Consider the following 12,710-nt stretch of genomic DNA (forward strand, 5'->3'; position numbering starts at 1 on the left):
GAAGGAGGAAAAATAAGCAGCCTATTTCTGCAGCATTTGAATCATTAAGTCCATTTATTCTAATAATTCAGGCTATTTTACAAAAAAAAAAAAACCCTATAATGCTTAAAATGAAATCATACTAGCCTTGCACAATGTGGCTCTGTGCCTCAAGTTTGTAACAGTGTCAAGAGAGCAAAAAGAAGTAGTAGCAAATTCAAGCAAAATAAGAAAACAGGGCAGAACATTCAGTATTTCACTTTCCAGCAAAAACCACAAGCCTGTTTTTTCAAAAGTACGTCAGTTACATCAAGGTTCAGGAGATAATTAACTTCCATTTCAGCTCAATTTTTAACACTGAGAGAAAGTCAGTGGCCACAACCCTGCAGTTAAGTATATAACATTGACTAAAATCTGATTTAACATTCATACTACAGTAGAATATACAACTCTCAATCAGTAAAAATATCGTACTGTGAATATTCGACACCTGATTTACCGGAAATGAAAAGCTTACAACATAAATATATTTATATATATATATATATATATTATACCACATCACATAATAACAAACACAAAATATTAAAAACGTTCTAAGGATGAATAGCAATCAGAAAAGTAGTTTTGGATCTGTGGTCGGCCAGCGTCTGAGTCTGTAAAGGGCTGTAAAGAGATGCAATTGTGGTAATAGTTTCCACATCTTCAAAAAGAGTTAAAATCACTCGTATCAAAAGTTTAAGTAATTCCAGCAGTACGGAATGAACACAAGAGCATTTTTCTGTTTTGTTTTTTGCAAACCACAGGTCCAAAAAAGATACATGTACGGTAATTATTATATTGGAAGAAAAAAAGATAACAAACAGCAAAAAAAATATATAGCAATAAACATTACATTCATTCTGCAAGTGGGCCCAGAGATCTTTGGGAAACATAGTTGTTGTTATTTTCATTCATAGAAAACACAAAAGGTGCAGTCCCACAGCAGTGCATGACTAGTGTGGGTTTTTTTCCTGTTCAGACAAAGATGCTTCAGGATGAGGTCTATGATGGCCATGAGTTAACCTGTTCATATATCATTACCATCGGTATAAGAACTGCCAATGCACACATACTGGATAAGGCATATTGAAAGCAATCTACAGTATAGGTCAGCTGGATGATCAGTTATAACTCAAGCTATATACATAGGACCATGAATACACGTTTAAGGCCTATGAGACCGTTTTGTTCTGCAAAGCATTTTGCTATCAACTAGCAGAGCTGAATATCGTTTGGTATATGTGCGCAAGCAAGCAGTAGATAAATACCTTAGTCATGTGGAATGCTTAAATAGAGTTAGTCAACATTCAATGATAAGGTCATCATGTCTGTCGGTTGCTCAGCGGTAACACTGAAGATGCCGTTTCCTTTGCTTGAAGGGGTACTCCAGTGATTCTGTAAGGTAACAAAGTTGAGGAGCTTTCTTGATAGACCTCTTTGTCTTCCAAATCAGATTTTTGAATAATCCCTCCATTTTGCATCAGTTTTCACAGTCCTAGTGGTTTTCTATTTACAAGCGAACTGAAATTTATGTGTAAAATTTATAGAGTACCCCCTTTATATTGTGCTGAAAAGAAACTTAGACAAACAGACCATTTAAGCCTTTAAAATGAAAGTTAGAAAATACCCCAACTATTTCTCTCACTGCTTTCAACCCTATAAAATTTAAGCTTATGCTTTAGTTGTCACATCTACTTTAACATGCATCTTGTTTTTTTTGCTTGTTTCTTTTCCTCACATTGACTGCATGATTCTGAAACTGAATGCTTTACTAGTTTCTTTTGAAATTCCTTACTTTACAGAGTCACAGACTCTGTGATGCATCATCTCTGAAACATTTACAACAGGAATGCCTAAACTCACGGGATTTTGTAGAAACCTACAGAAAGCAATGACACCGTCACATGACGAGCCTGTTTTGTAAGCAGCCCTGCTCCTTTGTTCTTCGGAGAGGTCGTTTATAATAGGAGAGCAAACAAAGCACCATCAGGGATTGTGAAAACCCTTTTTTGATTCTTTTGGAAAGTAGCACACGTAGATGGAAACCAGCACGAACTCACAGCTCTATACGTGCTTTTTTTCAACATATGCTGCACTGAAATTGAGTGCTTGTTTCTTTGCTATAACCTTCAAATGCCAGAAATAGATGTCCCCGGTGTACTGGCTGTGAATTCTGGACACTTAGACCTAGCTGAAGCAAGGGATTGGTGGATCAGGTGAATACAAGAGATACTTTGTCATTGCTTAATCCAAAGACAAAAGAAATGGGTGGAATGAAATGAAGAACTGGGGCAAAAAATGAGAGCAATCTATATGTAAAAATTAGGTCACCTTCTGCACATGGGACAACGCTTTGCATTAAGGATTACAATGTAATTACAGGTTGATCGCTTAATATAACAAGACAAATATATATATTCTGGATGTTCATACACATCTCACAAACAAACCCTGAATGTGAACTACTTATCTAACTTAAGAGTGCAATCACAGGGGGAGCCGCTGCAACTCTTACAGTCACATGCAGCACCAAGACACAATCAGCAAATGGTGATGCTCTAGTTTTCTAAATGATGGATGCATGGGTGTAGCCCCAAATCATAAACCGTGTTAGCCACAAGCTTTTATCAATAGTATTTCCTCCTACGCAGGCAGTTCTAGTAGATTTAAATAAGTAAGTAGAATTATTAGCTCCTAAATCCTTCAGTGGATCTCTAAAGCCAAATCATAGTGTTGTAGTTACAGCTCTCTGCTGGATACATTCTGTATGTTTGCGCAAGAGGATTTAGGATAGAGAGACAACTGGTTGCTAGGTGACTGGATAAAAAGAGGCCACAGGTGGAACTCTTCCAGCCCGAATTTCTTTCCTGCTGTCTTTCCTTGTTTATGCTGCCAGAAGCAGATGCTGTGGTAGTGGACGAGTGGTCTCAGAGAAGCCAAGGCACGTTTACTTTGTAGGTAAAAGCCATCTAAGTTCTAGATTTGTTCCTTTTCTATTTTTCTGGTTCTTACATCTTCTGTTCCTGCATACTTGGTTTTACATAACACTGCAGCAATCTTTAGCTTGCTCTTTCACTGCCCTTCACTTCCCTCACAACGAGGCCGAAAACGCAGATGCTTTCATCCTTTCTTCATCTTTTTTTTTTCTTAAATCAATTCACAGAGTTGTTTCTTTTCCATTTTGTGAATGGGTAAATATTACATAATTCTCATAGCTGTATAACTTAAGCCATATACACGGAAGCTCTCGGTACCTCACAGTCTGAACCTCTCCTTGCACATCACCTGAAATATGACTCATCCATGCACCACAAGATAGATTCTATCTGAATCTTTCCTGTGCAACTCCAGCCCCACAACAAACTGCAAGCAGCAAACTGTGTGCGGAAAAAAATAGAGAACTAATGACATCCTGTACACATTGCACTGGTACTGGCTTGATTAGTTTCCAAATCAAAAAAATTCCTCAGTAATACACTGAAAGGAAAGCTCTTTACTAGCAACTGTGATTATTGTAGGCACTCTAAAGCCCCCCGAGGACCAGCCTCAGGAAACAAGAAAAGAAAAGGTGGAAACTAGAGAGCAGCCGTGTCAATGAGTGATAGCTAAAGAACGGAAGTCTGTCTTCCCAGTTATTTAAAGCACATTTCTAAAGTTATGGATGAAATGTTAGCTATTTTAGCTTCATAGACCAGGGGAGGCACGTGCGAAGTCCAAGCATAGAGGAAAAAACGATGGTAGGCCGATGCTTCTTGAACTTCAGGCCTTTCTTGAGCCGTTGGCTGTTCTCCGCCACGTACAGCTCCCCCTGCTGGGCTGCACTTGATATCCGCGACACCAGTTCCCCGTGAAGCACCACCTCCTGCTCGGAGCGCACAAACACTTCCCTGAGCTCTTCCAGTCGCTTTTCCATCTCTCTGATGACACGTTGGCGCTCCTCTACCTCCAGGAGGCGCCGCCGAGCTGCCTCGAACTCCATGCTGGAGCTGGGGGTGACAAGTTTGGAGGAGGGGGCCGTGGCAGAGGTGGACGGGGGTTCCGAACCTGCTAGCAGAGCCCCTGTCACCCTCCGGAAGTCTCCCATGGAAATGGAGCGCCTGGTGGCTGGAGATGCAAGAGCCAGGAGAGCTGAGGCAGATCCAGAAGGTGGCATGGCTAACGGAGGAAGAGGGGGAGAAGATGATGATGATGACGATGGAGAATCCGGTGGCTCGAGATCAGGCTCTGAATCCGGGCTTTTAATGGCTTCCGTCATGTCCTCAGTTGTGTCTTCATTGTGGGTTTCTGTGTTCTTTTGTCGTCTCTTCATAGCCAGTTTTTGACTCTTCCTGTGCTGCTGCTGTCCTTGTTGTCACTGTTGATGTTTTCTCCCAGTTTTCCTGTGTCAGTTGAGAGAGCAGCCGAGCAGGGAGTGCAGAGGTGTGCTGTGATGCAGCCGGGGAACGGCTCCATTCATTAATAAGAGATCTGAGCCAGGCTTGTGCCGTCTCTGCGTCTGAGTGGTTGTGCTGGAGAGGGGTGCCTCCTGGCATTTCATTGGCTGCTGAACTCATGAGCATGTCAGCTGATGATTGGGCAGCCTCCCGCTCTACTGCTGATGTTGGCAGGCTGTCTCGTCCTCTGCTTGACTATTTTGCTTCGTCGTCGTCATCATCATCTGGAGCACAGCTTTGATCAGCTCTGCTCACTCAAGCGAGAGATGCAATAGTATCAGGTCGCTCTCTTTTTTTCTGCACTCTTTCACTTGCTTCCTATTCTCCCAGCCTCTCTGCTGCCATCCCTCTTACAAGCTGGTCTCTCCATTTTCCTTTTTTTCCTTTCTTGCTCGGATGGTTACCCCTAGCAACACCGCCTTGACATAAAATAGCAAAAACAGGAGGGAGGGGGTTATGTTTCAGTTTCTCCCTTCCTTTATTGCCTGCTGCTCAGTATCACTTCTCCCTCACACCCTGACGCTTGTTTGACTCATATGTGAATGTGCAGTCCTTCCAGCAAATTGCATAACTTTGTCTGTTAAATTGCTTCACCTTCATGTCCATAAAAGATGAATTTGAGAACTGACTCTTTTGTGAATTTCACCACTTATAGGTCTCCTTCAAAGATTTAATGCAGTAATTGACAGAAATCACAATGAAGCACTATGATACAGCACTGAAAAGTAGTTGCTTCCTTTCTGATTTCTTCGTTTTTTGCACATTTGTTGCACGTGGATGTTTCAGATCATTAAACACATTTTAATATAATACAAAGATAACCCCAGTAAACCTCTGAGTTCAATTTCAGTGGCTGCACCCAGGCCTGATTAGTGCCAGAACTGTTGAACCAAGAAATCATGCCAGAGTCATTAACATCCATCAGTCTGAAAAGGGTTACAAAGCCATTCGTTAGGCTTTGGAGCTCCAATGAACCACAAGGAGAGTCATTACCCACAAATGGAAAAACACTTGGAACAGAGTACCAAAAATATTCCGTGACCATCAACTACATCCAACAGCATCATCATGGAGATCACAAAAGAACTCTTCATTCTTTTGAACTGGAAATTATTTTTAACATTTTTATTGTGTTTATTTCTTAACTTAAATTTGTCATATCGGTTGCTTTTATCATTGTTGAGGACTTTGTAACTTTTTTTAAAGGTGCTTTATAAACACAAAGGTAAAAAAATTTAACTAGAAAAACAAAGAGAACTGAAAGCCAGCATCTAACATTCAGAGTGCCAGTGTCTTCTTATTTTTTTGTATTTAAACTAAACAGTTGCTGTAGTGAGGTTAAACACTTCATTCTTATTAAATTCATATTAAACAAATATGTAGGACTGCTTTCTTCCATTTGCGCAATATCTTAAAAATTAGAAATATCCTGTCTCAGAGTGACGCTGAAAAACTAGTTCATCCATTTATTACTTCCAGGCTGGACTACTGCAATTCATTATTATCAGGATGTCCTAAAAAAGCCTTCAGTTAATCCAAAATGCTGCAGCAAGAGTACTGACAGGGACTAGAAAGAGAGAGCATATTTCTCCTATACTGGCTGTTAAATTCCACAATTGAATTCAAAAATCCTGCTTCTCACATACAAGGTCTTAAATAATCAGGCCCCATCTTATCTTAATGACCTTGTAGTACCATATCACCCTATTAGAGCACTTCGCTCTCGCACTGCAGGCCTACTTGTTGTTCCTAGAGTATCTAAAAGTAGAATGGGAGGGAGAGGCTTCAGTTTTCAGGCCCCTCTTCTGTGGAACCAGCTTCCAGCTTGGATTCAGGAGACAGACACTATCTCTACTTTTAAGATTCAAACTTTCCTTTTTGCTAAAGCATATAGGTTAGGGCTGGATCAGGTGATCCTGAATCCTCCCTTAGTTATGCTGCAATAGGTGTAGACCGCTGGGGGATTCCCATGATGCGCTGAATATTTCTTCTTCAGTCACCTTTCTCACTCAGTATGTGTTAATAGACCTCTCTGCACTGAATCATACTTGTTATTAGTCTCTGGCTCTCTTCCACAGCACATCTTTCATCCTGTCTTCCTTCTTTCACCCCAACCTGTCGCAGCAGATGGCCCCGCCCCTCCCTGAGCCTGGTTCTGCCGGAGGTTTCTTCCTGTCAAAAGGGAGTTTTTCCTTCCCACTGTCGCCAAAGCGCTTGCTCATCGGGGGTCCTATGATTGTTTGGTTTTTCTCTGCAGGGATTATCATAGGGTCTACTTTACAATATAAAGCGCCTCGATGCAGTTGTGATTTGGTGCTGTATAAATAAAATTTAATTTAACTGAATTCTGCAAACCGAGCACATTGAATTGGATTGAATGGAACTTTCTACACGTTTCACCTTTTTACTGCAATGCAGCAAAAAAAATACTCTCATGTTTCCGAGCTGTATTGTATGTAAACTAATGACTAGTCTAACCATTTTAGTCTGTATGATCTGGTTACATCATCGTGATAGAGTACCCTGACTTTTCACCCCGTCTTGCTGTGATCCCTAGTGCACACCCTCTCTGTCTAGACAAGTATTGACTGCTTCATCCTGTGGTTGCAAGTGATATGATCAGTGTATGTAAAGTAAGACACGGGGTGAGTTCACTCAAACACACCTGAAAGGACACGCATACTTAGACAGTTTGAAAGGGTAACACTGCTGCATTCAGAGCCTTACAGTAAGAAGTGATGCTTTAAATAACTGCCCTCTGCTAGATTGAATCAACAGCTGAAGCTTTTAGCAGGTCAGAGGTTGACTTGCATTTCTGCGAACATCTACGTGCATGCATATTTCAGTGTTCACTCTGCTCTTTGCTTTTATCTGAGGATTGACATTGCATTAGCAGTAACACCAACTGCTCTCTTCCTGCTCTTAGCTTTACTCATCTCCAGAGAGAAGACAGAGCAGGATCCAACACAGAAAATTACACAGATAATGGAGCAAACAAGAAGCGAGAGTGGAGGCAGGATTATAAGTGCTTATAGGAAGATTAAATGCCAAAAAACCCCAAAGATGCTCTTCAGGCTTTTATCCTGCTATTTAAAAAAAGATCTGAAACAACAACATGACAGAGATTGCAGTTCTGAAGAAGACATTGTGATTTTCGGGAAGAGATGAAAGGGCTGAGAGAAATTTAAAGGTTCAGGATAAAACTTTGTTACTATGGAAATGTTGCATGGTGTTAAAGTGTCTACATGAAACACCATATGGAGCTAATACATGCTTTACAATTTCTTTTAGATATACATAAAAGAAATATATATACAATAAGCACGATGGCTTGTGTGAGTAAATCCTTTAGGGATCAAGAAAAGATTCCTCAGTGGAGTTTTCTTATTTTTTCTCCAACACGATTTCCGTTTTTGGAAGACTCTACTGGTTGTGTAACATTCCACAGTTAAAAACCACTCACTCCACACTAATCCCGAATGTTGAATACACAGCTGTACGCGCGCTTTGCCATCATCACTGGCGAACAATTTGACTGGCAAGACGGGGCCTGTCTTTAAAGCCTCATGTACTCACACATTTTTCACACTCAGAAAAACAAGTCGTTCTGTCACAGAATATGCAGAATTAATTTAGTCTAAGTGCAAAATCCTTCTCAGAAACAATTATCTTTCACCCCATTTCACCCGCGAAACTAAAATTGTGATTAACGTCCGTTCTCAATCTCTGTTCCAGATTACTTTAATCTGTGTGCTGTGTTTGTATTTGATGCGTGCACGTTTGAGGAGTTAGAGGATCTGTGTGCCTTCTGAGTGCTGAATCTATTTGGGTCAAATTAACTAGTATTAGAATTGTATAACAGTATTGTGAGCTTCTTTTTGCAGTTTGTCTTAAGGACAAGTTATCTGTAGTGGGGTATGTAGCAGTATTATACTGGAACATGGATCCTAAGGATATGGAAAATATTATAAGGCAAAAATGTTGGATATGGTTATACATGGAACACAGATTTGAAGTACTGGATTCTCAGTTTTATTTATTTTTATATTTAACTACTGTAATGGTGACTCTTAGGTCTCTACAACTGCAGTAGTGGTGGTTAGTGCCTTTATAGCTGGAGCACTCATTGTCACAGACATTATTGGACACTTTATTAGGTACACCTGTTCAGCTGCTTGTTAAAACAAATATTGAATCTACCAATTGGCAGCAATTGAATGCATTTAGGCATGTAGACATAATCAAGATGACCTGCTGAGGTTCAAACTGAGCAGCCATGGCATGGTTGTTGTTGCCAGACATGCTGGTCAGTAATTCAAATAACTACTTGTTACAGCCAAGGAAAGCAAAAGAGTATTTTGGGAGATTAAATAGGTTGCAGCAGAAAAACACACCAAGTGCTGAGGCTGCAGTTTGCACAAGCTCACTAAAACTGGACAACAGAATATAGAAAGAAAAAAGTCTTACTCCCAATTTCTGCTGCAAAACTTGGATGGGAGGGTTTGATTTGACACGACCATGTCCATTCCTTTATGATGAAAGTGTACGCATCATTTACCCATCATAATATACCAAATCATAAAACTCAAGTTATTTCAGATTGGTTCCTTGAACATGTACTCAATCACTGTACTTCTGTTATTGATAAGTCACTGAGATGAGACATACCGCCATCGTTCCACACCAACACATTTGTGTTTTTATCTATATGTGGAGGTAAGAACTAATTATAAATGTGGTTATTTTGTTGCAATAAAATTTTAAATTCACGCTGGAGGCTGTTGTGTAGAATAGAAAAGACAAGATTAAGATTCAATAATAGATTTTGTATTTATTTTAACAGAACCTCTGGAGATGCTCGAAGCATCACAACCAACTCACATCAGACAGAATAAAACAAAAACACTCAGAAAGACATCCAAAAATAGCGAGGAATTTCACCTAAAATATTCATCCATACAGAGTGTCCTCTTTTACAGCTCAGATCAGACAAGAATGCACCATCACATACACCCACAGACACTTCCACTGTTGTAAAAACCCAGGAAAATTCAGCATCTAAGAAGAGCCGCTCCAGCTGACAGCTGCTGTAAACTAAGGAGACAGGATGGGGATAAAAAACAGCACCACTTTATTCTCTACTGAGATGGGAAACAGATGATGGTGATGGTGCTGGTTTTCTGTTTTTTTGTAATCAATATCAGTGACTTCTTTCTGCTGCTGCAGGCTGAGTCAGTCAGTCTGTCTGTGTGTGCGCGTGTGCGTGTGCGTGTGTAAGTGTAAAAGAGCAGGAAGTCATTCGTCGCAGTGTGACTTACTGGTAAGATGACGTCAAACACAGACCAGTGGGAATATATCACACTATGTATGTGTGTCTGTAAATAAATACCTGCATTTGTCTCTGACATGATGGTGCACACCGTGTCAGCGTAAATCATCCTCCCCCACAACCGCTGAGCAGCAGTGGCTGTTATGTAAGTGATTGCATCTGTGCATACAGAAGCAGGTAACATCAAGTACAAGCATGAGGCGATACTAAGAGCTGATACTAATAAAGCTCAATCTGCCATATTGCTGAAGGAGGGAAAGCTGGGACACGACAGTTAAAATGCTACAAGCAAGAACAGATGGAGAGAGGCTGCAGAAGAAAGTCGTTCACACACTGATATTGTCTCCAAGCGAATGCATATGAATCACAATATTTAATGTGGCTTTAATTTGGTCTACCAACTGATGCTTTTCATCACAGGGAAAAAGTGACAGCAGCAGTTTTAAACATGAGGTTTGAATAATTAAACATAGTGGAATAATAAAAAAATAAAGAAGTAGAGTACAGTATTCATGTTGACAACCCTTGACCTTTGCCTCAATCCATCTACTTATGCAGGCATGGATTGATTTAACCTATGTTTGTATGTTTGCACTTTATCTCCCTCCAGTGACCATCTGTGGAAATACATCAGGCTTTGGTCTGCTGAGACAGGAAGTGAAGGTCATTAAAGGCACACAACAATGCACCAACCCAGCCCAATCAAGTCAAGTTTTTCACAAGCAGGGACAACATCCTTAATTAGATTCACAACAATCAAGCAGATGGTGACAGAGGGAAGAAAGAACCCCTTTGAACAGGAAGAGCTATTGGCAGAAAAATGCTCAGAGAGTGGGGAGCAGCCATTTGTCATAGTCACTCGGGGTATGAGGATAAAGAGAAGAGGGGGAAAAGGCCTCGAGGGCCGGTGTCCTGCAGGTTTTAGATGTGTCCTTTATCCAGCACAGCTGATTTAAATTGCTAAATTACCTCGTCAACATATCTTGAAGTTCTCCAGAAACCTGGAAATGAACTAATTATTTGATTCAGGTGTGTTGACCTAGCATATCTAAAACCTGTAGGACACCAGCCCTCGAGGCCTGGAGTTCGACACCCCTGGCTATTCAATTTTATTTGTAAGGCGCACCAATCACATCAGTCTCCTCAATGTGCTTTACATGGTAAGCAATGTTCCCTCTAATTTTTCATGTGTCTGAGCAAACACACAAACTCCCTGAGAGGGACCACTGTGAGCAAGAGCAGACGTGTGCACTGTGGTCACGCCAGCATCGAATCCATCCAAGTCACATGGTTTATTAAAATAATCCAATTACAGCATTTACATTTATGTTAGACTACTTTTAATTAACTGCTTTATCCCACTTACAATGAAAATTTAAAAAAATCTTGTTCATGACCTGTGTAGTATGTTAACACTATTGGAAGTAAAAATATCTTGAGCTCCAATTTTGAAAACAACTTTTTTTCTTTTTCTTTTTTTTTTTTTTAAATAAAGCTCTGACTTGTATTATGAGTCCGTGGTCTGGGAGAGAGTCCTGTAACTCTCTGTCTGCAAAATACAGTAAATAATGACCAATGTTGGGCAATTAATTATATAGTTACTTCTGAGTTATGCAAACAACAAAGTTTTTTGCAGCTGTTTACCTAAAAATGCAGCCAAGTTTTTTAAATAAACATTTCAAACTATTTACAGAACAATCAGCTGTTCTGCATCAAATTTGATGCCACGTAAATTATTTGTGCCACTCCAGAAAATAATTTCTGTCCACTATGAGATAAAGGAGAACAACAGCCTGATACCTGCATGCCTGACAACAGGAGATGTATCACTCCTGTAACACCTGTAACATTCAGCAGTCGCCTCATTGTTCTGACACACACAAGAAAACTATTGACTACACTACACACTAACTACACAAGATTTGCGCTAATCATCGCAAATCTCTCACATCTCAAAACACCACCGTCACTCCTAAAACTTCCCCCCCTTCCTAAACAACTAAATGCCATGTTGCCATATCATTTTTTTGATTGGTCGACATGGTACATTTTTCCACCAATAGGAAAGGGTGGGGTTTTTTTTGGTTTTGCGCACAGGCGGAGAGTGTTTTCCAGCGTTTTCCTTATAAAACGCCGTTTTTACCATTTCTTCCTGCAGTAAATATAAACAACGATAGTATTCAGGAAGAAAACCAAACATTGCAGATATTTTTTATCATAACTCTGGTTTTGCACAATTTAAAAACTGGTATAAAGTCCACACTTTTTCCGTCAATTGTTCCGTCTGTCCTGCTCACATCTCCAATGGTTGTACACATTGTCAGTAACGTGGCTTCACTCCACATCTGCCACGCCGCTTTGCTAGCTAAAACACGGTGTCGGCACATAAGGACGCTGTCATTGGCTGGACTATGGGATAAAGTGGCACCGTTCTAATCCCATACGGGAGCAGCCAGTCACTTACTGACTAACACTGCAAAACAGAATTGTTAAAGTATTAATTTTAATTTCAATTCAGGTTAGATTTTTTTTTCTGTGCGCAGAGACCGTGCCAGCGGTGCGTAATTGCGCACGCGCGAAGCTTAGAGGGAACATTGATTGGTATCTATAACATTAGAAAGAACCCCCCAACAATCACATAACCCCTGGTGAATGAGCACGTGATGACAATAAAAACTCCCTTTTAACAGGAAGAAACCTCTGGCAGAGCAAGGCTCATGGAAGGTCCGGCCGTCTAGCGCGAACAGATGGGGGTGAGGGAAATGAGAAAGGAACAGGGGGAGACAGGACAAAAGGCGAACTATAGGAGAGAGAGTCAGACTTTAATAGTTACTGATAATTAAATGCAAAATGGTGGATAAACACACAGTGTGGAAAGAGATCAGTGAAGAGGAAACACTCAGTGCATCATGGGAGCCCCCCAGCAC

At 40.5% G+C, this 12,710-nt stretch overlaps 1 protein-coding gene across 1 annotated transcript; it reads right to left on the bottom strand.

Moving 5' to 3' along the window:
* Positions 1–35: 35 nt before the first annotated feature.
* On the bottom strand, positions 36–4,851 carry LOC146366003 (uncharacterized). Its single transcript, XM_084914456.1, has one exon. It carries the CDS (start codon positions 4,328–4,330, stop codon positions 3,695–3,697), a length of 636 nt encoding a protein of 211 aa, XP_084770582.1. The 5' UTR covers positions 4,331–4,851; the 3' UTR covers positions 36–3,694.
* Between the last annotated feature and the right edge of the window lie 7,859 nt (positions 4,852–12,710).

Source organism: Perissodus microlepis, chromosome 19, assembly GCF_051167445.1.
Source record: "Perissodus microlepis isolate ML-2025 ecotype Zambia chromosome 19, ASM5116744v1, whole genome shotgun sequence".
NCBI lineage: Eukaryota > Metazoa > Chordata > Actinopteri > Cichliformes > Cichlidae > Perissodus > Perissodus microlepis.

Coding starts and splice junctions, on each gene's coding strand:
- LOC146366003 (XM_084914456.1), bottom strand. CDS start 4,330: ATGAAGAGACGACAAAAGAACACAGAAACCCACAATGAAGACACAACT.